Source organism: Caretta caretta, chromosome 8, assembly GCF_965140235.1.
Source record: "Caretta caretta isolate rCarCar2 chromosome 8, rCarCar1.hap1, whole genome shotgun sequence".
Lineage (NCBI taxonomy): Eukaryota > Metazoa > Chordata > Testudines > Cheloniidae > Caretta > Caretta caretta.
Window position 1 is genome coordinate 11,865,022 of NC_134213.1, and position 24,995 is coordinate 11,890,016.

General features: G+C 40.2%; 1 protein-coding gene across 5 annotated transcripts in view; it reads left to right on the forward strand.

Moving 5' to 3' along the window:
- Positions 1–24,995, forward strand: part of MACROH2A1 (macroH2A.1 histone) — a 71,821-nt gene that overhangs the window by 40,943 nt on the left and 5,883 nt on the right. For 3 of the 5 annotated variants that reach the window (XM_048860392.2, XM_048860394.2, XM_048860393.2), the window contains exons 6-8: positions 13,572–13,671; positions 19,862–19,951; positions 23,606–23,780. In XM_048860392.2, the coding sequence (XP_048716349.1) occupies positions 13,572–13,671; positions 19,862–19,951; positions 23,606–23,780 (365 nt within the window). Of the gene's footprint in view, positions 1–13,571; positions 13,672–15,278; positions 15,370–19,861; positions 19,952–23,605; positions 23,781–24,995 lie in introns of all 5 variants that reach the window. The other 2 variants (XM_048860395.2, XM_048860396.2) reach the window with 1 other exon arrangement.

The following is a 24,995-nucleotide window of genomic DNA, read 5'->3' on the forward strand; positions in this document are numbered from 1 at the left end:
CTAGGCATTTTATAAGCCAATACCTATCTTGAAGTTTTGCTTAAGAGATACACCCCAAAAAGGCCTGTGCTTGACTAGCATTCACCCAGTCTTGTAGTTCATCTGCACGTGCATTACAGAGCTGATTTGGATAAGCCTTTTTTAACAAAGAAATCACCTGAAACTGGTTTTGAAAACTTTATTTTTAATAAATGGGTCTTCATGTGCGTAATTAACCAAACATTCTGATGCAGTGAAATTTTGCTTGCTGTGAAACTTTCCACATTTTTTATTAGACGGCATAATTATTACAGCTAAGCTTCTCCCAGTGATGACATTTTGCTGAGGACAAAATGGTTTTACAAAAGGACAGCCTGCTCTATTGCCAATATAAATGATTTGCTGGCTTCTATCAAAAGCTATTTAAAATATTTATTTCTAATAGATCTTTTTTTTTTTACAAAAACTAATACCATACAAGAACGAATGACGCTTTTACAAAAAGCCATTTATCAACAGTTGTATTTACCCTGTGAGCATATTTTGAGAGTTGGGTGTGTTAGGGTTTTAATGCTAAAATAGCACTTTAAAGAGACATTGTTAATTCAAGAAATGAACCTGGTCTCTTTTTTCTTGAAACCAGCCTTTAACTTATGTGATATGCTATTTTGAAGTAATACTGCATCTTTCTTTTATCATTCAGTGGCTAAATCATTGTATTGTAAATTGAAAGTGACGAACCATTTTTGTCCCATCATGGAATGTCTCCTTTAACTCATTTTCATTTCATATCGAGACTGTACTCCATTTATTGTTGCACAGCTTGTCTGCTAAGTTCATTATGCATGCAAATAACTTTATTTTATTTTCTGCAAAGGGTTTCTGTATTTTACATGCAGTTTACACTTGCGGTCAGATTGTCATTTGAAGGGGAGAGATTGGCTGCTTCCCCTGGAATCTTTCTGAAAATATTCAAATTTTAAGACACTTTGATTAGTTAAAATCCAAAGTTTATAAACTCAATATTCTCTTTACGGAGCAACCAAATTAAGGCTTTTGGAATTGATTTGGCATTCTTTTTGTTCAAAATAGGAATTAATGTCATGGTATCACAGACCTGACCCTGATGGCCACGTAGCCAGGATTTTGCTATCCATTTCAATGAGAGAAAGCTCTTTGGGGCAGGGACAGGTTTTGTTTGCTGTTTGTAGAGCAACTATCACAGTGGGGTCTTGATCCAGACAGGTCTTTTAAGTGATAACAATAATACAAATAATTAATAATAAGCAGCTCTGAGTCCTAGTTTTTCTTTTATATGAATCACAAATATAATAGGTTTACCTTGCAGAGTTTACCTTCCTTTGTCCCCTTAACAGTGAGGGATTTCTAATCTTATGTTGGTGAAAGAGTGCAACCTAGCAACACCATAGAACTCTAGACAACTGGTTCCTTATTCACGTGGAACACGGCTCCCTGAGGGGTGTATTGTCATTCGGTGTCCATGCAGCCATGCTCCTTTCTCCCTCTGAGCAGCTTTAACTCCTAGACAGAACTGCTCATTGCTACATCTTAGATTCTCCTGCCCAGTGCTACTGGTTTTAGCTCCTCTCTACCCATGCAAGTGAAAGGGAGTATCTGTTTCACTTTGTGTGCAAATCTAAGTTACATTAAAAAATCATGCCTATGTAAGGTAAACACAAATCATGTATGAAGGAGCTGTTTCCCAGTGGCTGTATTTGATGAGGCAGATCGTGGTCACATTGATATTAGTGGGAGTTTGCTTGTCTCATATTTGTAACAGCACACGTAAAGGGGGAAAAATGCAAACATGATGCAAATTACACCTCCTATGAAGAAAAACCCAGGTAAAATGTGCACTTCTGCTGATGTAGAGAGGATACATGTTGATATACATCACCTAGCTATTAAAGGCCATATTCTGTTTTTGCCCCATACTGGGAACTGTTGTTATAGTCAGTGAGCGCTCAGTGCAGAAATCAAGGTTATAAAATACCATATCGTTAATGAATCTAAGAATTCCCTAAATCCTACTCTCCATCTTTATTAGGTTAAAAAATAGAGAGCATTCTTACCTTACGCAACGTGACAAATAATAAATCTGTTACCGGGGTAATATTTTTCCTAGAAAAAACATTTTTAAGGACTAATTTGATTTTTCATGGATTCCTTTTAAGCCTGAAAACATGGAAAGCTTAGAAGGCAAAGATCTCACTGCATTGTAGTGTATAAAGAGGTGATATCTTTGAATGCGTGCATTTAATAAGAACATAGGATAAAATAGTTAGTTTGTTTTGTCAGCTCATGGTTTAGGAATATTTTCAGAAGCATTCCCCAGAAGTTATTTTTCAGCAGCTCAACATGCCTCAGTGTATTTTCCTAATGATCCAACATAGTGTATTTTTTTCTATATTGAGAAAAAACAAGGGCAGAACATTGGGCCTGATCTGTGGTTGCTGAGTACCTCAGATGAAGTGCTGAGCACCCTCAACACCCACAGATGCAGTGGGAGGTAACCACCCTTTTTGCCTCCTAGGTTATAGGCCCATTCTGCACAGGCTCGGTTGAATAAGAAAGGCTCATGGGTGTTACAGTATGTCTGTTGCTAAGATACTTACTGTACTAAAGAGGGCAAGCAGGTTAACAGACTGGAAACTAATTGTTATTGTTAATGATGTTTGTCTTGACCCATTGAAATTTTCAAACAATTCCTTTCATTATTCTGAAAATTTTACAAATTACTTATAAATTTTGAGTGCATTATCTTGGAATCAATTAAATGCTTTTAAGTCATTTCTACATGCAACTGCGGTTTAAAAGGACCTTCTTGATTTAAAACATTTATCTAAAGCATTAAGTCAGATACTGTGTTTCCGGAAAGAATCTAAAGTTTTGTTATTGGGGGTGGGGGAGGGTATGTTTGTTTTTTAAATCAGAGTCTAATGATATTAATTAAATTTTCTAGGTCTTCTTGGCACAGCAGATATTTATTTTAAATGACTAATGTAGCCCAACAATGTGATGAGCACTGTAATTCTTAGAAATTCCCACTGTACAGTATTTTCAGAGTGTGGGGGAGGGAGAAAGTGCCTTTTTTTTTTTTTTTTAAGGCAGTTAAGAGTCATGGAAAGTTACTGGGAAGGAGAGGGAGGACCTGGTTTTGCTTTCTTCAGCACTACTTTGCTCTTTCAGAATTGTGGAATTTTGTGCAAAAGTTAAATTATTCATAGCTCTCAGAATGCAGTTACCCTCATACTTAGAGGAGACAATCGGTTCAGGGGGTTAGTAAAGGGGACTGAGAGTTATGATTCCTGGGTTCTAATTCTGACTGTGCCATTGACATACTGTAAATCATTTCATCTTTTGGTATGTGTTTCCCCATCTGTAAAATGGAGATATATGCATATATTCCTCACAGAGATGATAGCAGGCTTAATGCACTAATGCTTATAAGCATTTTGTGATGGAGACCATTCTTCCTTAAATATTGATTGATTTTTTTAGTTTGTTTCAGGTTTCAGAGTAACAGCCGTGTTAGTCTGTATTCGCAAAAAGAAAAGGAGTACTTGTGGCACGTTAGAGACTAACCAATTTATTTGAGCATAAGCTTTCGTGAGCTACAGCTCACTTCATCGGATGCTCACGAAAGCTTATGCTCAAATAAATTGGTTAGTCTCTAACGTGCCACAAGTACTCCTTTTCTTTTAGTTTTTCAAGCAACCTTCCATTGCTCTGGGTGCTCTTACAAAAATGTGGTGCTTTGAATGTTTATATTGCAAACAGATTACGGTTACGGCCTCTTAGATATTAATTTTATTCACTGTAATAAGAACAAGCACTATAAATAATAAATAAGAATAACAGGCCCAAAAGATAACTACTCTTCCCTAAAATAGACCTATAATCAATAACCTTCAAATGACCCTTCTCCTCCCTGAATGCCTCTACAAGCACGTTCACTAGATCTGCAAATCTGGGCTGTGGCAGACTTAAGGGGAAGCAAGGAAGTAATCCTATACTTTCTACCATGTCATCCATGGTGCCTTAATGGGAAAAATCACTTTTCCTGGCTCCACTTTTGGGGGAAGGAAAGGGTTTACTTGCAAGAACTGGCTTCTGTCACTGCAATATCCCCCGAAGATTTAATTACTGAGAACGTTGTAGCACACAGAGCAGGTTTGGGTACAGTCCATTTCTAAAACGTATTGTTGCTTTTTGAACAAAATCTTTAAGCAGCCGTATTAAGCTTCACTTAAATTCAGAGGTTTTGAGAAATTGTGTTGCTGCCATTTTCCATGGGGGAAATCCCCCTTCATTTATTAAAACATGTAGATACCTAGTTATTAATGTTTTACAAACCTTAATCTAATAATCTAGTTGATTTTAAAATTACTGTTGCGGTCTACAAAAGATGCCTTTGTGGCAACCGAGGATTATTAAAATATTCTATAAATTAACTAAAAGCACCTTTAGTTAATTTATAGAATATTTTAATAATCCTATTATAATATTATAATTTAATTACATAATTTAATTTAATATAATATTATAATAATTTCATAATCCTGTTAGCACCAACACTTGTTTTTCTGGAATTGTTGACCAGTTGCTGGATTGGAAAACTTTAGTGGTAAGCATCTGGGTCTGGCTTTTCAAAGAGGCTTCAACTTCGCATGAAATAGGCATCCCAGTTTTCTGTGTGCAAATTAAATTGCTAGATAATTACTCAGTCCTTACTCAGGCAAAACACCAAAGAATTCAAAGGTAGTTTTGCCTGCAGTAAAGACTGAAAGGGTTGGCCAAATAATAATACTTAGCACTTCTGTGGCACTTAACATTTTCTAAGTACGCTTTAACTAATTCATCCACTTAAATGTTAACTAATTAGAGGCCTACCCAGTGTTGTACACGCAAGTGCAATTTGTGTCTCTTTTTAACAATGTGGTCCTTTAGGGATCAGTCCTCTTCTCTTGCCTGATATACAAACTTGTATAATATGATGCATGCTAGCATATTGGGCAGTAAAATCGAGCCATTAGTCATCAGGATTTAATTCTCAATGAAAGCTTTCAATTTATATTGTAAATATGTGACAGATACATAACTGCACAATAAATGCGTAATTCAACAAAAAGTGTCTTATTGCTGCACAGTAAAAAGGCAGCACAAGACTATGGATGACGGGTCTTTTGTAGGTGGATTTTTTATAGTTAAATTGGGACATACAATAATAACTAACGTAAATGCATGAATACCAAGGGAACCCCAAAACTGAAAAACCAAAATGGTCTTGAGTTAATAAAAATGAGGGGAAAACCCACAGAAATCTGGGAACTAGGGAACAAAAAGAGTTAACTTTAAAATGAAACAAATAAATATGTTCAGGCCTCTATTACAATTTAAATCCAATATGGTCAGCTTTTTATTTCAGTGCACACAAAGTTTTTTTTCAGTATTGGTTTGGTTTGATTTAAAAAGAAAAAACAGCAGTTGCTTGTAGTCAGACTCAAGACTCAAACTGGATTATGTGAAAAGTCAGTAACGAGATGTGTGAAATATTACTGGGTTCAAATTCTATTTGAAAGTCAAACTTTTCCACATTTCATTACAAAATAAAAAATGGGCCCATATTTGCACAAATGTTCAAGTTTGCTAATTTTTGGAACTAAAATGGGCCCATTTTTTTGAGTGACGATTGCTTACAGGTTAAAATTATGCAAACAGTTATGCATTGGCAAGTTTTTAAAAGCAAAATTTCTGTTTGTGTGCATAATCACATGAAATGAAATGGTGACAATTTTTGTTGGAAACTCCACAGCAAAAATTATAAATTTTGCATATCTCTAGGAATGACCTGTTGACTTTACTAGCATCTAGATCATACATTACACAAAACCAGTTGTCCAGTGTATCGACACATTTATATTCTCTCTCAGTAAATTAACTCACACGCAGGAAGGAGATGTACAGTTAAAATTAACGTGGATTGAAATACAACAGACCAAATTTAGCAATCAGTGGAAGTAATCTCAGGGTCTCAATATACTTGATTACACTGAAATGTTATACTTCATAGGTCTGATCCAAAGCCCATTGAATTCAAAAGGAATCTTTCCATTGACTGCAGTGGGCTTTAGATCAGGGCTTACCTGAGTGAATGAAAAATTTGTCTTTCATTTTTTTATCTCTAAATATTTGATAGAAATTTAGCATTAGCTCATATACTTACTTGAGTGGCCTTCTGTACTTGCATAGTCAGACACTGAAAAAGACACTTTAGGTGCATGGATAGCACCATGCTAATCACATCTATAGGCATAATTATAATGTGTATATATCTGCTTATTCTCACTGTTGTGCTCTATAAAAGGGATTAGGGAGATTACAAGTAAACACATTATTGAATCCTATTTTTAAAACATTTGAGTTAGTTTGGTGCTTATGATATCAAAGACTTCACAACACTGGCTACAACTAGGGAACAGTGTAGCTAAGCACAGTTTTAAACTTCTCCACACAGTTTTGTCCAAGTGCTGTCTTCACTAGACTCTTGCTGTACCAGGGTGGGTATGTCAAGAGCAGAGTCTGACATTCCATGTTCAATTGTCCCAGACTACAGAGTAGTTTGTGATATAGATTAGAGACTCCCAAACTTGCGCTCAGAAGTGAACAAACTGCACTAATAGTGTGTCACTGAGCACTTTTTTACAAATATGTTCTTACTGGTATGGTATTGTAACCTTAATTCTTCTTTGAGTAGTATACCTAGGGTGCTCTACTTCAGGTGTGCATGTGCCTCTCGAGCCCTTGATTGGAGATTTTCCATTAGCAGTATCCGATTGGTCTGTGCATTCACTCTATACTACCTTGTGCTGCACACCAAGGGTTTGTAGAGTTGCGTGGGCAAACCACCCTCAGCCCCTTCTCTACCACCTCGGCCTGAGACAAACCTTTTATAAGCTCAGCATGTTCTACAGTTGTTTTAGTTAGTTCAGTGTTTCTAGTTAGTGTAGAATTAATTAGATAGTAGTGAGGGGTTTGGGTTTTTTCACCCTTTTTCCGGGGAGCCTATTTGGCCTGGCTGGGCATGCCTGGCTCACCAGGTTTCAAATGCTGCCTCTTGCCAGGAGGCTCTCCTGGTCAGTGACAGCCACTCGAAGTGTATCCATTGCTTTGGAGAGTCCCATATCTCCCAAAAGGGTAACTTTCGCCAACCTTTCAAATTTAGCATAGAAGAATCGGGAGACCAAATGGAGGATGGAACACTCCCTTCGACCTGCTTCTGAGTCAGGTCAGAAGACCCCTCCCGCCGCCTCCCATACATCTGTGTCTGGACAGATCTAGCACCCCTTTGGCCTCAGCCCAGTCTCCCCGAAGAGGAGCTCTGTCTCCTACCAGAAGGAGTCAGCTGCCAAAAGGCCCTGATCTCCCAGTCACATTATGGTGTCAGGGACCTTGCCCTCTTGGCTCGGTACCATTGTGGCAAAGGACTCTTCCTCTGCTTCTGGTGGGACTGGAAGATCCCAGAGCGCTTCAGGGAGGCATTGCTCCAGCAGGCCCCCAGTACTGTCTGTGAAGGACAGGGAGGCCCAGGAAATACTCCTCTAGAATGGCTTCATCTACGTCAGGTTTACCATCAGTGCCTTCTCACTTGGACCATAAGGACCAGGAAAATCAAAGCGCCAGACACCTTCAGGCCCAGCACCTACATGCTCCAGATCAACGGTACTGTCCACTTCAACTGTTGCATTGATACCGACTCACTCGGTACTGCAGGAATTCCATTACTCCAGGTACTTGTCAGTTTTAGATGAGCTGGAGTCCCCACTGTTTATGGGTGCCAAACAACTCTCGGTACCAAGATCCCGGTCTCCAGATTATCATTGTTCCTGGTACCACCAGATTCTCTTTTTTCTCCTGCCCCCGCCCCCTGGAGAACATTGAGGAGAATGACAGAGACATTCAGTCAGTCTCCTCTTTATCAGTGCAGGGTTCTGCTCTGTTTCCATGCAGGAACCCGTACTTTGACAAGGATCCTCAACCACAACAAGAATGGTGGGATCAGTCCTGAGTGTAATCCCCTCTTCTAGATGTCCCCCACCCCGAATGGCCATACTGGGATCTTTGGGCGCATATTGGCAATAGTTTGCCAAGCCTCCAGCTTCATTGCACTGAGAGGATGGGGTCTCCTATACCATGCCCACAACACAAGGAGACCTTTGAACAATAGGAGACTAAGGTGGATATGGAGGCCTCAACTCCTGTTTCAGCCTTGTCTCTGGAAAAGGCAATCATGCCTCCACTACCATTGATGGCCAGTGATTTTCGTCAGTTCCAGGACCTCATGAAAAGGGTGTCTGACACCCTTCAGATACCTCTTGAGGAGGTTAAAGACTCACAACACAGGCTCCTGGACATTTTGCAGTTGGCAGCACCCAGACGGGTTGCACTACCTGGTGATGGAGTGCTCCTCCATCCAATGAAGACTATGTGGCAAACTCTTGTCACCATCCCTGCAACTTGCAAATAGGTGGATAAGAAATATTATGTTCCTCCTGGGGACTGAGAATTTTTGTTCCCTCACCTGTTTCCCTGGTAGTGGATGTTGTAAATTGGAGGGGCAAACTGCATTACTGTACATTACTTACAATAAGGACTAGAAGAGGTTAGATCTTTTTTGGTTGAAAGGCTTACTCATCTGCTTACACCTCCAATTTCAGATCTCAAACTGTCTGGTGATCATGGCCAAGTATGACTTCATGAATTACAAGAAGTTTGCTGCCTTTATTGAACATCTTCTATGTGAGCATAGAGAACACTTTCAGGCCATTATCAGGGAGGGTCAGTTATTAGCCAGAACCTCTCTCCAAAGGTCCTTAGATGCCACAGACACTGTCGCCAGATCCATCTCCACAGGGCTCAGGGTGTCATGGCTCCAGCTATCAAGGTTCCCGAGAGAGGATCAGAATACTTTTGAGGACGTCCCATTGCTTTTGGGGATTACAAATGAGTCCTGACACACACTGAAGGACTCCAGGGCCATGTTGAAGTCTTTGGATATATAAACCACTAAGAAGAAGAGATTTTTTTTTAGGTCTCTAACTGCTCAGAGATCATGCTTGGGCCAGTTGTCTGGATTTCACTGGACTGCCGAACCCACTAGAAATTGAGAAAGATTCCAGAGGAAGAGAGCTCCTCACCCTCCTTCACTGAATACCCAGTCATCACAACAATTTTGACAGATCAGTCAAGGATTTAATTCTCCCTCACCTCTAGCAGGCAAGCTGCAAACTTCACTAACCTTCCCACTTTTGGAGACTGCCTTTCTCACTTCCAACAGGCTTGTCAGCGTACTACAACAGACAAGTGGGCCCTGAAGGTTATAACATTTGGCTATTCCGACCACTTTGTCTTTCCCTTCCCCGTCCATCTTCACGATCCGTCTAATGAGACTATACTGAATCAAGAAGTGCATTCTCTCCTTCATTTAGGAGCGATAGCACCAGTCCCATCCCCTCACAGGTGGAAAAGTTTTTACTGGAAGTATTTTCTTATGCTCAGGGATGAAGGGTGGAGACCGATCTTAGATCTAAGATGGCTGAACAAATTTGTGAAGTCTCAGAAGTTAAGGATGGTGACTCTGGCAGCTATAATTCCTTCTCTAGAGGCAGGAGATTGGTTTTCAGCCCTCAGCCTACAGGACACCTATTTTCATATAGTGATTCACCCATTCACAAGAAATACACATGTTTTACTGTGGGCCAGGAGCATTTTCAATACTAGGTACTTCCCTTTGCCCTCTGTTCCCGAGAACTACAAGAGTGTTCTCAAAGGTTCTAGTGGTAGTAGCTGCTTTCCTTTGGCAAGAGTCGATTTTAGTTGTCCTGTATCTCAACAGCTGGGCCAATTTTACTCAAGGGCCAATTTTACAAAGCAGTGCTGACCTCCACCCAGGCAGCTCATGGTCTCTTCCAGGACTTGGGTCTCCAGCTGAATGTAAAAAACAAACAAAAAAAAACTTTTATCTTTGCTCTGGTACAGATAATGCAATTTATAGGGGTATACTTCGACTCATTAGCACCCAGAACCTTCCTTTCCATGGGCAGATTCATAACCTTGGCAAATCTGGTCGTGACAATTCAAGGAAATCCCTGATCCACAGTAAGGAACTGTTTACAGTTGTCAGCTTTCACCTTGGTAACAAGATTTCACCTTTTGCTGCTTTCAGGGCTGCTTCTGAAGGATCTATTACTCAACCAGAGACAGCTTGGACAAACAGGTCATGATTCCCCTCCAAATGAAGAACTCTCTAGACTGGTAGAAAAATCAGCTCCATGTCTGTACAGCCATCCCTTTCATCCACCCAGCTCCAACAGTAACTGTGACAGACACATCACTTTAGGGTGGGGAGCACACCTCCAAACCCTCACAACTCAGGGCAGATGATCACCTAAGGAAACCGGTCCCTCTATCAACCTGTTGGAACTCAAAACAGTCAGGAACGCCTGCCTTCAGTTGCTGCCACTCAGCGGGGCAAATCAATCAGGATCGTGACGGGCAATGTGGCTTGAATGTTCTGCGTCAACAAACAAGGAGGAGTAAGATCTCCTTCCATGCTCACCAAAGCTATCAAGTTGTGGAACTGGTGTATAACCCATCAGATTCAGATCTCAGCCTTTTAGCTTCCTGAAGCCCAGAATATCACAGTTGATATGCTCAGCATGTGCTTCTCCCAGGACTAAGAATGAGCATTGTACTCAAATCCTTCATGGGGTATTCCAAAGATAGAGACTTCCAGAGGTGGAAGCCACATTCAAAACCAAGAATTATCCCATTCTGCTCCAAAGGAGGCCTGGGTCACCACGCTTTGGGGGCTGCTTTTCTCCTTCCCTGTATGAAGGGCCTGTTCTCCAACACCACTAATACAAAGAGTGATTAACAGGATTAGACAGGACAAAGACAGGACTATCCTTATAGTACTGACCTGGTTGAGACAGGCTTGGTATCCTTCCCTGTTTCACCCATGTGTCCAACTGGCGTTCAAGCTTCTTACCATCTCTCATCTGGTCTCCCAGGATGCAGGTCACATGCTTCACCCAAACCTAGGGGTTCTCCACCTCTGAGCATGGCTTCTAGATGGTTCACAGAATTAGAATCCACCTGCTCGATGGGAGAACAAGTATGACTAAACATTAGAAGGGAGTCAACTCGAATTAGTTCCTTTCAGAAATGGAAAAGATTCAACCACTAATGTTACCATCACCATCTTGTGTCTGAATTCTCTTCGCTGTCAGCCATCTTGGATTACCTGCTGGCTTTCAAGCAATCAGTGTTATCAACTGGCTCTATTAGGGTTCATATCACTGTGATATCAGCATTTCATCACCCACTAGAGGGGTTTTCCATATTTGCTCACCGTATGTCCTCAAGATTTATTAAGGGTTTAGGGAACCTCTGCCCCCAGGTTAAGGATCCTTCTCCTACTTGGGATCTCAACCTGGTACTTGGATACCTCATGCGACCTACATTTGAACCTATGGCAGCCTGCTCCTTGCTTCATTTATGAAGACAGCCTTTCTAGTAACTATCACATTGGCTAGCAGGATTGGGGAGATTGTTGCCTGGCTGGCAGCCCCTCCATTTATGGTATTTTTCAAGGACCGGGTCTCTTTATGGCTGCACCCAAAATTCTCACCTACAGTGTTGTCAATTCACATCTTCACTGATCTATTCATGTACCGGTATTTTCCCCAAAACTGCATAAAACTCGGCAGGAGACCTCCTTTCATTCTTTAGATGTGAGGCAGGCATTGGCCTTTTACCTAGATTGGACCAAATAATTTTAGGAATCACCTAGACTGTTTGTCTCCATCACAGACAGGCCCAAAGGGTCCATGATATCTATACAGAGGCTGGATCTCTGTGTGTATTGTCACTTGCTGCGATGAAGCTGGTGCTCTACCTCCCCAGTGGAGAACAGCACACTTTATCAGTTCAGGCAACTTCAGCAACTCTAGTCAACAACATTCCAGTGTCTGAAATATGCAGAGCTGCTACGTGGGCCTCAGTGCCTACTTTTTCTAAACACTGTTTTGGTCAACATCATCAGATCTGATGTGGTTTTTGGTTCTGCTGTACTGTCTTAAATCTTCGACTCAATTCCGAAGCTCCCTCCTCTCTGTGGTGATGCTGCTTGGGAATCACCTGAAGTGGAGCAACCATAGAGATGCTACTCTAAGAAAAAGAAGAGGTTACCTTTTGCAGTAGCTGTGGTTCTTTGAGATGTGTCCGCCTCTGGGTGTTCCGCTATTGACCCACCTTCCCTTCAACATTGGATTGTCCTTTGTTGGGCATTCAGATAGAGAAGGAACCAACGGCGGTTCACCCGCACACTCTGCGGTGCGCAGCACAAGGTTGTATCAAGCTCATGTGGTGGCCGAATGGCCCTTGCTAATGGAAAATGTCCAGTCAAGGCTCAAGAGGCACATTGTGCATCGGCAGTGGAGCACCCATAGGGACTCACATCTCGAAGAACCACAGTTGTGGCACAAGGTGTATATTTCTTATTTGAGCATGATTTATGATTTATATACCTTGCTGAAAATACGGTGCTAGACATTAAAACTGTATTGCCTGAGATTCCACTTGATAGTTTCATTTTTAAAGAACTTGAGATATAAATGTGAGGTTTATCTCCCGATGCCTGTGCTAATTGATTTCCATCACCCTGATACATACCAATGATAAATCCTCCTAATACTGATGGCTGTGGGGATGTCTAAAAGACAGCCCTGTGCGGGTATAGTTCACAGGCTGCAGGCGGTTTATTTTCAGAAAAATATTTAACTAAAAGAAAAAGTAGCCTCCCTAAAACTATTCCACTGGATTGCAGCACAAGCATGCACCACAAACACTGCAAATATACAGACAGAGCCTTATATTTACTTAGTGATGCTATTTCACCAACCCTTCTACCAATATACTGCAGTCCTGGACAAATGAAAATTTAAGCTACTAAGGTGCAGATCATGATGTCTGCTTCTGTGACTGAAAAGGAAACATGCCTTCTTTTTAAGATTGGCAGTGTCATTGGAAATAAATGCCCGTTTTCTCCAAAACATCTTCACACTTAATGGATTAAGCAGAGAAGGGGAGACCCATTAAAACCACCATGTACTCTGTTAAAAGTCTTGGCCTGTCTAAAGAATTCCTCGCTCAAATTGATGCATAAGAAGTCGTGAGAGTATCTTTGAGCCAGGAGTTCAAAGGGGAATAGTTTATCCTTTATCATGTCAGGAATTTCAAACAATTCTGAACATAAAACATACACTGTATAAGAGCAGAGCTCATTAACAAGAACATTGACTTCCTTTCCATATACAGAACAATGTTTGAGTCTTGTGTTTGAAATTGATTCTTTGTTGGACCAATAACCCCTTTTATGACCTGCACTTTATTTTGCATATTTATTTGCAGTGATGCTATCTCCATCTGTGTTGCAAAGCTTACTTTTCTGCAGCTTCTCCGATTTCCCAGCTGTCCTGTTATTTCCCACCTCATGCTTTTCTTTTCAGCTGAACCTTATTCACAGTGAAATCAGTAATTTAGCCGGCTTTGAGGTGGAGGCCATTATCAATCCTACCAATGCTGACATTGACCTTAAAGATGACCTAGGTAAATGGGGAATGGGTTGACGCAACTAATGGTCACATGAAAATTATGGAACCCAGAATTTATTCTCCTGGACTTCATGCATTAAAATAAAACTTCAAATTCTAAAGTGCTCAAGAAAGTAGAATCTAGAGAATTCAGTTAAGAAGCATGATTTGCAACTAATCTAAATATTTGTGTATTAATTATTAGTGATTGTCTTCAAGTTGATTGCAATTAAAATAAGAAGTCATCTAAATTCCTTTCCATAATGCTCATAATTGACTGTTAGCTACTTTGAGGGGGGGTTCTTATGTGGATTCATTAAGAATTAAAATATTCTTTGTCAGGTTACTTTCAAAATAAGCAGTTTCTCCATTCTACCTGCAATCCCTTGTTTTCAAAGTAGACACAGAAATTCATAAAGAGGGATGATCAAATAATCCCCCAAATTGGCTTTCTGCTTTGATTTCATGTTTAATTCAATCAACTGGTTTGTATGTTTTCATTAGTCTTCAATTACCCCCTCCATCACCTTCATATTCAGTTGAAAACCAGATTTTATAGCAGCATAAAACTTGAAAATATATTCCAGTGTACGGTGTATTGCTTTCATGGCTTCCACTCTGTTTCAAATAAAATATTACCCTTCAGCAGAAGTATGCCTACTAAAAAAATGTACTGATCTAGATGCACTTCATGCAAAACTATTTTTAATATCTGTTGTATACCTGCTCTTTTTTATTACTTTTCAGATTTCCTTAATGGAACAGTAAATTTAATTCCATTTTCACTGCATTTTATACATGAATGTATATGTGTAAATTACCAGGACAAAGCTACAAGAAGGCTGAGTCTAAGTCAGTGTTCATCTAATTATACAAGTGTGTGTGTATATGTGTGTGTGTATATATAATATTTATACTTCACTTGTTCAAAAACTATCTTCTTTTAAAAAATAACCACACAAATAAATGGACTACCAGAGGGAAAATGTTACATCATGCACATATTTTTAAAAATATAAGAAACTTTTGAAATCTAACTTCATTAGATGGATAAAATGTGGATTTTTAAAAAAAATACTCAGTTCTATTTTAAAAAGCAAATACCAGACAACTCTGCCTGAAACAATACTATTTTCTCCCGACATGAAGGTTACTTTCTTTTTAGAAGCTGACAACATGATGAAAATTGCAAATTTAAAAGCGACAGCAATGGTGGCAAAAAATGGAGAAACTAATTATTTTGTTTGACTTGATGATCCAGATTTTCTTTTTAAACAGATACCATATTTTAGTGTCATGCTCTGTGGGGTGCTGGTATTAGAGGTTTCTGCAAAGTGAAATGGGGTTTTTAGCTGGTTTTAAAACTTTCGAAATGATCTTATGTGATTGCTCTGACTTGTCATCCAAACGTTCATTTAACCATGTCATACTCAACATTCCTCCTCCTCTTCTCCACACACCCTTCTTTACACATACTTGCACACACCACTCAGAATACTCTCTTGGCACAAGGTTTGGAGATGTAAAGGTAGGAAAACATGGACGTTGGTACATGTGTAAATGTAGAGCCTGTCCTCGGTCTCTGTCCAACGTGGTTGATATACATTTGTTTACCTGTTGTAGTTGCAAGTTGTACAGGCTGACATTGCCACGATCGACAGTGATGCTGTCGTTCACCCGACAAACTCTGACTTCTACACCGGTGGTGAAGTAGGTAATGGAAAGTTCAGTGCTGCAGAGTTTGTATGTGTGTGCATGGTCAATCAGCAGCAACAAGCTTGTCCAAGCTATGCAGATCTGCATTACTTTCTCTCTTCCAGCAGTCCTGACTGATCTTAAAAACAAGCAAGTAAGTGCAAAGTCATTGGACAGCTCTGATTTGCATAGTCAAATCAGACTTCTAAAAGCAAAGTTATAGAATGCACAACCAAAACCAAAGTGCAAGAAACAGCGGTGCAGTGCTCATGTGTGCCCAATTAAACGGTACACCAGGATTGTTTGTTTTGGCTATGTAAATACCTGGACTTGAATAAAGTTGGGCCAGACCCCTCAGATTTCTGACTTAGATCCAGTTTCCCCACTGCTCACCAAGTGTGAGGTGTTCACATCTGACATCTTGGGGGTAGCCTATCTGGAATTTCTAAGCTCATACGTTCAGTCATTTGGTCACATTTTACATACAGCCCCATTGTATTTGTGGCTTTCGTGAGCTGTCTTTGTATTCTCATGTACACTTGCATAGACATGCTACACCAAAGAGAGAATGCATGGGAGGCAGAATGACTCAAGGAGTTCAGTTTAATTTTTTATTCTTAAGATTCACATGTGTAACTCAATATTTTTAATCACATAATTCCCTGATAAGCACCTTGTATCTCAATTTAAAGCATTTCTCAAATTTTAGAATAGAAATGTAGACAGAGGAGGGAGCAAAAGAGTATTAAATCTTACTGAAACTGCCTGGAAAACTTAAGGCAGAATGGAATAATCCAAACTGGAACTCTGAACATTAAGGTTGCTGCTAAGAGTAGCAACCTACCCTTTGTGACAAAGTTTCTCCTCTACCTTGGTGGGTCTTGCGCTTATTGGTGGATTTGCTCGCCTTGGAGCTTCACAACGGCCCTTAGCTTGGCCGTTTTTCTGAACCCACAGTCCAGGTCGAGTCCTCCTGTGTCTGACCAGGAGTTGGGAGGTTTGGGGGGAACCCGGGCCCGCCCTCCACTCCGGGTTCCAGCCCAGGGCCTGTGGAATGCAGCTGTCTAGAGTGCCTCCTGGAACAGCTGTGCGACAGCTACAGGTCTCTGGGCTACTTCCCCATGGCCTTTTCCCAACACCTTCTTTATTCTCACCATAGGCCCTTCCTCCTGGTGTCTGATAATGCTTGTACTCCTCAGTCCTCCAACAGTCCACGTTCTCACTCTCAGCTCCTAGTGCCTCTTGCTCCCAGCTCCTCATACATACACCACAAACTGAAGTGAGCTCCTTTTTAAACCCAGGTGCCCTGATTAGCCTTCCTTAATTGATTCTAGCAGCTTCTTGATTGGCTGTAGGTGTTCTAATCAGCCTGTCTGTCTTAATTGTCTCCAGAAGGTTCCTGATTGTTCTGGAACCTTCCCTGTTACCTTACCCAGAGAAAAGGGACCTACTTAAGCTGGGGCTAATATATCTGCCTTCTATTACTCTCCTGTAGCCATCTGGCCCAACCCTGTCACACCTTATAATAGGATCTAACAACAGGGATCACAGCCTCATTTTACCACTGAACTTAACCACATCACCACTGTCCACACAATGCCCCTTAATGCCGGGGATGTTGTTTCATTATTGGCTTGAAGGGAAGAGTGTCTCCACATGATGAGCACTTCCTGCAACACCTTGGGTTTTCCTAAAAGACCTCTCTTCCAAGCAATGTCCAGGCAAACCCAATTCTGCATAGCTTATTGGAGTAGCAGAGGCAATAGCCTGAGCTGGTGCAGCTGTAGACTCGCTGGCTAAAGGAAATTACACAGAAGCCTTAAAAGTAAAATACAAGAATATTTTGTATTTGAATAATATGTTTCTAAAGACTATAAGATTCAGCTAGCTAATGTATTCGTCTCTTACCTTTTGAAGAGATGCTTTTGAAACTAGTGGACAAAGAAACTTCTATGAAAACTGCACTGATCATGCTTTCATCTATGTTCTAATTACATCTGACTGCTGGAAGAAAGAATAAAAATGCACAAATGCTTAGCTTCCAATTATTAACTTTTACCATCCGTCTAACAATTTAAATGTACTGTGGGTTTATCCTGAAAATTTTACAAGCCTAAATTTCTGCTTAGGTTGTTTTTCAACACTGATACCCATGCCTGCTTGGAAAGCATGAGATAATGACCTTACTCTCATGGAAGTAACACATATTTATGCCTGTGAGTAAATAAGCCACTAACCTTGAAGCTGTGAAGCAAGACTTTCACCAAGAACTTTACTAATTTAGTGGAAAATGGTTGAATACAATATGCCCTTTTCTAGACACAGCTCATAATTGCACAAGAAGGTAGTGAAGTATAATGCAAAATTAAAACTTCACTATCAATTAAAAAGGCTAAATTTAATTTAGGAATAAATGCAGAAATTAGTCTTGATCTGTATGAAATACTTTTTGTTTTCACCACATCTGCAAGGAGATAAGTATTTGGATTGTTACATGAAAAGTGAAATCATAATTTTAAAGAAATTGTTTTTATAGATTTTGTTTTCACAGTAAATGAATCCACATCAGAAGGGGAGGAAGCCCCATCTCTTGACACAATTAAAACTTGATCCAGACAAAATACCATTACATGTACAACAATGCTATAATGGCAGAGTGCTGTCACTCAGTGACCTAATATCCCTTTTCTGTCTTTAGATTCTCTGTGGTTGTGCTAGAGGGTACATGGTCCATGCACAGTGTGTTCCCCAGTTCTGGCCAAATTCACCAACAGCCCCAAATGGGGTATTTCTGGGTGGAGTGAAAGCCCATTTTCCCCCATCCCTTTACACTCTGGAGTGGCTGCACAGGAGGCGGTGCTAGCTAGGCCTGTTAAATAGCAAATGGCACCCCCTCCATCCTTCCAGCCCTATCAAGATATGTTTTTCAAAGGCATATTGCTCTCAAGCACCTCTACTCAGGTGGTGCAACTCCCCTTTATCCCCAGTTGGCTCTGATTCAGGAGTCGTCCTGATTCTACAACTATAGCTATAAAAATGTGCCATTTGGAACATATGTAATGGATGTGCAGGTAACTTCTGAGATATCATAGAGGTAATCAGGAAAGTTGCACTCATTTGTGAAAATGACCCTAGACCAAGATATTTAGATGTAAAGTTGAGATGTTTACTGTGAACAGTTGAAACCCTGAACTACAGGGTCTGAGCTTGCAGTCCATACTTGGACGAAATGCCCAGTGTCAGTCAGTTATGGCGAAAGAGCATAGGATGCATATTCTCTAAAATTATTAGCATCCAAATGCAATAGAATAAGCTGTATTTAACAAAAGCAGAGTCAAAGTCAAAAAGTCAGTAGACAACAGTTATTTAACAAACTTTTAATATTAATTTTGGAAGACATCTAATGATGTCAAAGAAAAGCAGTCTGCTGCAGTGCTGTTAGCTCTTAGAATTGTAGCCCTGTTAGCAAAATGTAGCTCGTAGGAGGGTCTCTGCTTCACTGAGCATACAATATGTGCATTTCCATCAGAAAATGCAGTTTTCCCCTCCTAATCAGTAAAATGAATGGGCTTCACCAAATAAATGTGTAAATCTATTTACAGTTTCTAATTCTGATTTATTTTTTTTAAATCAGTTTTCAAAGTAATGTCACAAATCAGAAACTTTGATACCACTTCTTACTTTGCCTATCTTATAATAAATGTGCACAGTGCTAAATGATTTGGGATGCTTGAGTAGTTAGGGAAATGTTTTCTTCGGCTATTTTTATATTAATATATGAAACTAGAGCTGCAAAATAAGATCTAAACCATTTCATGTTGGACTGCCTTTGTAGACTGCACCTTTTGTTGCCCTGAAACACTGCACAGCTCTCTTCCTCCCAGAGCGACAGTGTCCAGCTCCTTAGCAGTAGTTAGAGAAGTTCGTTGGAGGAGTATGTTCCTTAGAGATTCTCCTTATTTCTGAGGCTCTTCCTCTTGGTTAAAGGTGGCTCAACAAGCTGGGCAGTTGCCAACTAAAGCAGCCCGCTGCACTCACGAGACTGTTTCATTCCTGGTGCCACCTGTTGGGGTCAGGGATCAAGATCAGGTGAGTTTCAAGTTCTTATTGTGGCAAATTGCTCTTTAAAACAATTTATAAGAGAAAGGGGAACTGAATCCTAGGGGAAGAATTATGAACCATCAGTCACCATTGAAGTAGCCCATGAAGCACAGCACGGTACCAGGAACTATGTGGTATGGAGGCAACTAGGAATGTCACCACACATGTTGAGATTGAAATCAGAATATGAGTGTTAGAGAGAGGATACAAATGTGAGGTCCTGGTGGGATTTATTCTTAAATGACTAGTTAACTCCAAAGTCCCAAAAGGTTTAGATCTTACTTTGCAGTCCCCAAAAAAGATGTTTGGGCAGAAAAATCTAGGCTATGTGACCACCTAAAACAATGAATCACATGTCTGCTTTAGTAACTCAGGAACAGACGGATAAACTAAAATATGTCTTTGTTCAGGGAGCACTTTGGAGAAGAAAGGTGGCAAAGAATTTGTGGAGGCCGTCATTGAGCTTCGCAAAAAGAATGGGCCATTGGACGTAGCAGGAGGTGAGGCTTAAATCTCTGAAAATGGATGAATAGAATGTCTGCATGCATTGTGATTTCTAGTTGACTTTCAGTTTGGTTTTATTCTATATTGTGTATAAGTCGGTCACAAACAGACGCATTTGAACATAACACTTGCATGGGTGTCTCTCTTCTTGCATGTTTCAGAGTAACAGCCGTGTTAGTCTGTATTCGCAAAAAGAAAAGGAGTACTTGTGGCACCTTAGAGACTAACCAATTTATTTGAGCATAAGCTTTCATGAGCTACAGCTCACTTCATCGGATGCATACTGTGGAAAGTGTAGAAGATCTTATTATATACACATAAAGCATGAAAAAATACCTCCTCCCACCCCACTCTCCTGCTGGTAATAGCTTATCTAAAGTGACCACTCTCCTTACAATGTGTATGATAATCAAGGTGGGCGATTTCCAACACAAATCCAGGTTTTCTCACACCCCCCCCCCCCACACACATCAACATAGTTTAAGTATTTTAGTGTTCAGAGGTAAAAAAAATCCAACACAGAATCCACCCTAAAGCGATGGTCAAGTGGTGTGGTAGTGATATCAAAAACTCAAAATTAATTATTTACAAACATATATTGATGCGTGTGATTGATAGCGTATGCCTGTATACATGTGTATCTATGTACTTAAAAGGCTCTTTAGTGCCTCAATACAGCAAAGCACTTAAGCATGTGAGAAGCACATGCTTAACTTTAAACACATTTTCAATTCCATCCTTATTCAGCAAAGCACATACTTACATCCCATTGACCTTAATGAAACTTGAGCACATGCTTAAAGTTAAGCATCTGCTTACGGGCGTTGTTGAATCGGGACCTAAGTCATCTGTATAAATGTGATTCTTTCAAACAGTTTATGAATTTTTGATGCCCAGTTATCAAGAACTTAGCAATATGAGTAAATCTCACATATGGGCAATAAAGTTTGATGAATTGCAAAACATACTATTAGGCCATCTGTAAAATTGTTGATATATGTTGTGAATAAAGAATTCTGATTCTGCCATCTGTGTTTACACTGTAAAAATAAATACAGTGCATGCAGTTTACTAAATGAATACTGACTACAACTAGGACAGAATTTATGACTTGGGGATATGACAGGAAAATTGATGACTGTTTATGTCTGCTGTTTATCTTCACTTTTTTTCTTTCAAGTTGCTCAGTTTTTATCATGTCACACTCAGTGCACTGTCCTCATTTGTCCAAACTTGAAAATGGAGATGTACATTAAAACATAATGCTTACTTTGTTACTAATGGTTCTTGTTCCATGAAAATTAGAGTGAGCTGTTCCCATATTCTTGATTGACTACAGTACTCTACAGTATTTCTTATGACTGTATAAACCAGACCCACAAACCCAGGCACACTGTGCTCAGCATAGTATCTGAGACTGCAGGGAAAAGTAGCTCTCAGCCACAAATCCACTTCCCCAATCCTGGGCTCTGTGAGGCCAGCAAAAACTGCCACCTCCAGCTTGTGACCACCGGAGAAAAGTGGGTTCCAGTCATGCCACCAGCATCCCCTGGACATTTCCCCTATCTCTGGGGATTCCTGTTCCATAGTGGAGACTTAACGATGATTATCTTCCTGGAGTATAGCTGTAACCATAGCAGAATTCTGCACACAGACTTTGTATGTTTTATAGAAAACTGTAAAATACTTCCTCTTTCAAAGCACTTTAATTTGAAATAAGTGAAAATTGCTTTGGATAATTAACAGTTGTCCTCCAGAGTCCCCATAGTTCCATCAGAAAGCTCTCTCCATTTCAGAGACAGTAAAACTAGTCAGGCATGTCAGCACAGTATTTTCCTCTTGCAGTATGAAGGTATTACAAGTGAAGAGAGGCACTGAAGTGGTCACATCAGAGTCACACGATACATAAAATTCCACTGACTAGGGATGTGTCAACTGGCTTTATTAGATTTTTCTTGGATTTATGATGTATTCTGAATCTGCCAACGTTTTAGAGCTAATTATGCCAAAATTGCCTCGCACTGAAGTTATTCAGTATGTTGAGGATCTGCAGGCCCCAAAGTGCACAAATGCTTGTGCTTCCATTGCCTCTTAGAATTTACCCCGCTGCAGTCAGAATTCCACATGCCAAGGTCTATTTTCTCTTTTTTGCAGCACCTACAGGATAATATCCATATGTGATAACAAGGCTCCAGGAGTTATTGCCACCATATTGTAATAACAAAGTGCTCCAAAAACATACCAGCGTGGAATAGAGAATTTCTTGCCAATAAGAACATTTGCAGGTCTGATTGTTAGAAGCAAGCTCCCATTTCATACCCACAATTTTGTGGGCACAGATAGCTTCAGCCCCAGATGCAGTTAGATGTCTGTCTGACTGTGAACTGCTATTCAAGTTTGTATTGTGTGACTAACTTTGTACTTGAGCCTATGAATAGGCATTTTTTAAATGAACCAAAGTAAGTAAAATAAAATTCCTGTATTTTCCACCACTGAACTGCGTCGCAGAATAGAGACGCAATCTGGCCCTAAGCTCCCTGGTATGCACGTAGTTGGCTCCCTTCTCTGCACCCAACCAGAGGAAGGTGAGAGGTGGTGAGGCTGTAGCCTTGCTTCCTGCCCTGTCCTCTTGGGAGATTTGTGCTCCCAAGTCACAGGAACTGTCTCTCCACTCCCCGAGCCTGGAGACTGATTGTCACTAGTCCATTTGTGGGGTGTCCTTGTGTCCCTTGCACATCTGTGCCAGGGCTGGGGTGCCAAGATATAATTAGCATATAAAATGCCCTCTTCCGTTCCCTGGCGCGCACACAAGATGTCTTCTGATGTATAAATCAAATGCTGTAAATTCATAAATCCATACTGGACAGTTGTCTCATTAAATAATGAAAGTGGTAAACTAGAAAACTGCATCGTATCAGTCATCAAGGGTGAGGTTATGCATGCGACAGAGAAGTTTTAAGGTAACATCAATCCAAAACTGTCTGTTGAAATTAGACAAAATAGACTCATACTAAATCAGAAACAGACTGCCGCATTGGCAGTGAATAAAAGAAAACAGTTGCATAATTACTGTAGCTTTTCCTGTCGATTTATAGATACATCATAATCTTTGCATTTGATGACATTTGGGCTGCAGTCTAATCAAAAGCTGGCTCAACAAATTGTATATTAACACCAACCTCTAAAGATCACAGAGGTAGTTAATCTGAGACTGGAACAACATTCTGGCACGTACGGTAACTTGACAGTACCATTACAATAAAACAGCGGTCCTGTAACAGTTTTATACTCCAACAGACAACCCAACTTTGTAACATATTATCTGATAAAATAAGAAGAAAGTTGCAATAAAGTGCCCACTTCAACTTTATGTGTCCTCTAAATCGCCAGTGATAGATTTTGCTCTCTAGTCATTGAGGTCTATTATAGTTGTAACTTACAAATTACTGCAACAAAACGTAGTAGCAAATGTAAAACAGTCTATGTAATCATGTTATCTCTTCAGGCTATTTGATTTGTATGATAAAGGATCCGCGGGGATTACAGCAGTGCCTGTAAGCTGTTTACTGTTTTAATTACACTTCCACATGTGTACTTTTTAATCCTGACAAGATGAAAGCAATTAAATTTCACTTTCTGTTTCTTACTAGCTGTTGTCAGTGCAGGCCATGGACTGCCTGCTAAATTTGTGATCCACTGCAATAGCCCAGGTTGGGGTTCAGACAAATGTGAGGAGCTGCTGGAAAAGACAGTTAAGAACTGCTTGGCTCTGGCAGATGAAAAGAAACTGAAGTCAATTGCGTTTCCTTCAATTGGCAGTGGCAGGTAAGGTTGTCATGCAAACCTATTACCTAACTTGGTGTGGATCAGATTTTCTAATGCAACCCCACATCCTCCAGTCCTTGGGCATAACTCCCATTGCTGCAATATTGATTTATTCTTGTTCACCCACTCAATTCAGATCTCTTTAATGAAATTGCCCCTGGCTTGTAGACTCATTCAACCAGTAAATCACAATTGAAATACTCTTGTGAATCATAGTTCAGGCTTGAGCAGGTTTAACAGTAATCCCTGCAGAATCATAAAGTACACAAATATGTTAAAGTGAATAAAATGTATTTTTGAGTGCATTAAAATATTTAAAATTAACACATTTTAATAATCTAGCAAAAACTTGAAAAATAAACATGAAGAAAAGGAATCTATTTTACCAAGATTTAGTGTGTAGTTAGCCCCACCTGCCCCCACCATATGTCGTATGATAGCAACGAGACATGGCTTAGCGTTAGTCTAAGTATCGCGGTTCAAACACCTAGGGTATGTCTACATGGCAGTGAAACACCCGAGGCCTGCCCAGGCCAGCTGATTCAGGCTCCTGGGCTCAGGATGTGGGGCTATAAAATTTCATTGTAGATTTTTGGGCTTGGGCTGGAGCCCAGGCTCTGGGACACTCCCCCTTATCCCCCCGCCGCCCCTCTTGAAGGGGCTCTATTTCAGTGGGGAATTGATTCCTGTATATCCTTCATACAGTATAAAGCAATGTTGGATCCTTTGAGATAATTTGCACTATAAAATGTAAATTATCCTTGTCATTTTTATTGAAACAGAAGGCGCACACATCATACCAGGTTTAAAAATACAAGTTAATAGGTCATACAGAAAGACTGTTGGCATATGTCACTTTAAGAGGATGTAAGATTATGCAGCTTCAAGGAGACTTTGTGGAGAACAAGGTTTATGCAAAGTGTACTCCTTGACATGGCAATCCTTACAAAACAGAACATTTGGGTCACCAAATATGCAATAGATTTAAAACAAACAAAAGGAAGTATTTCTTCACACAGTGCACAGTTAACCTGTGGAACTCCTTGCCAGAGGATGTTGTGAAGGCCAAGACCATAACAGGGTTAAAAAAAAAGAACTAGATAAATTAATGGAGGATAGGTCCATCAATGGCTATTAGCCAGGATGGGCAGGAATGGTGTCCCTAGCCTCTGTTTGCCAGAAGCTGGAAATGAGTGACGGGATGGATCACTTGAT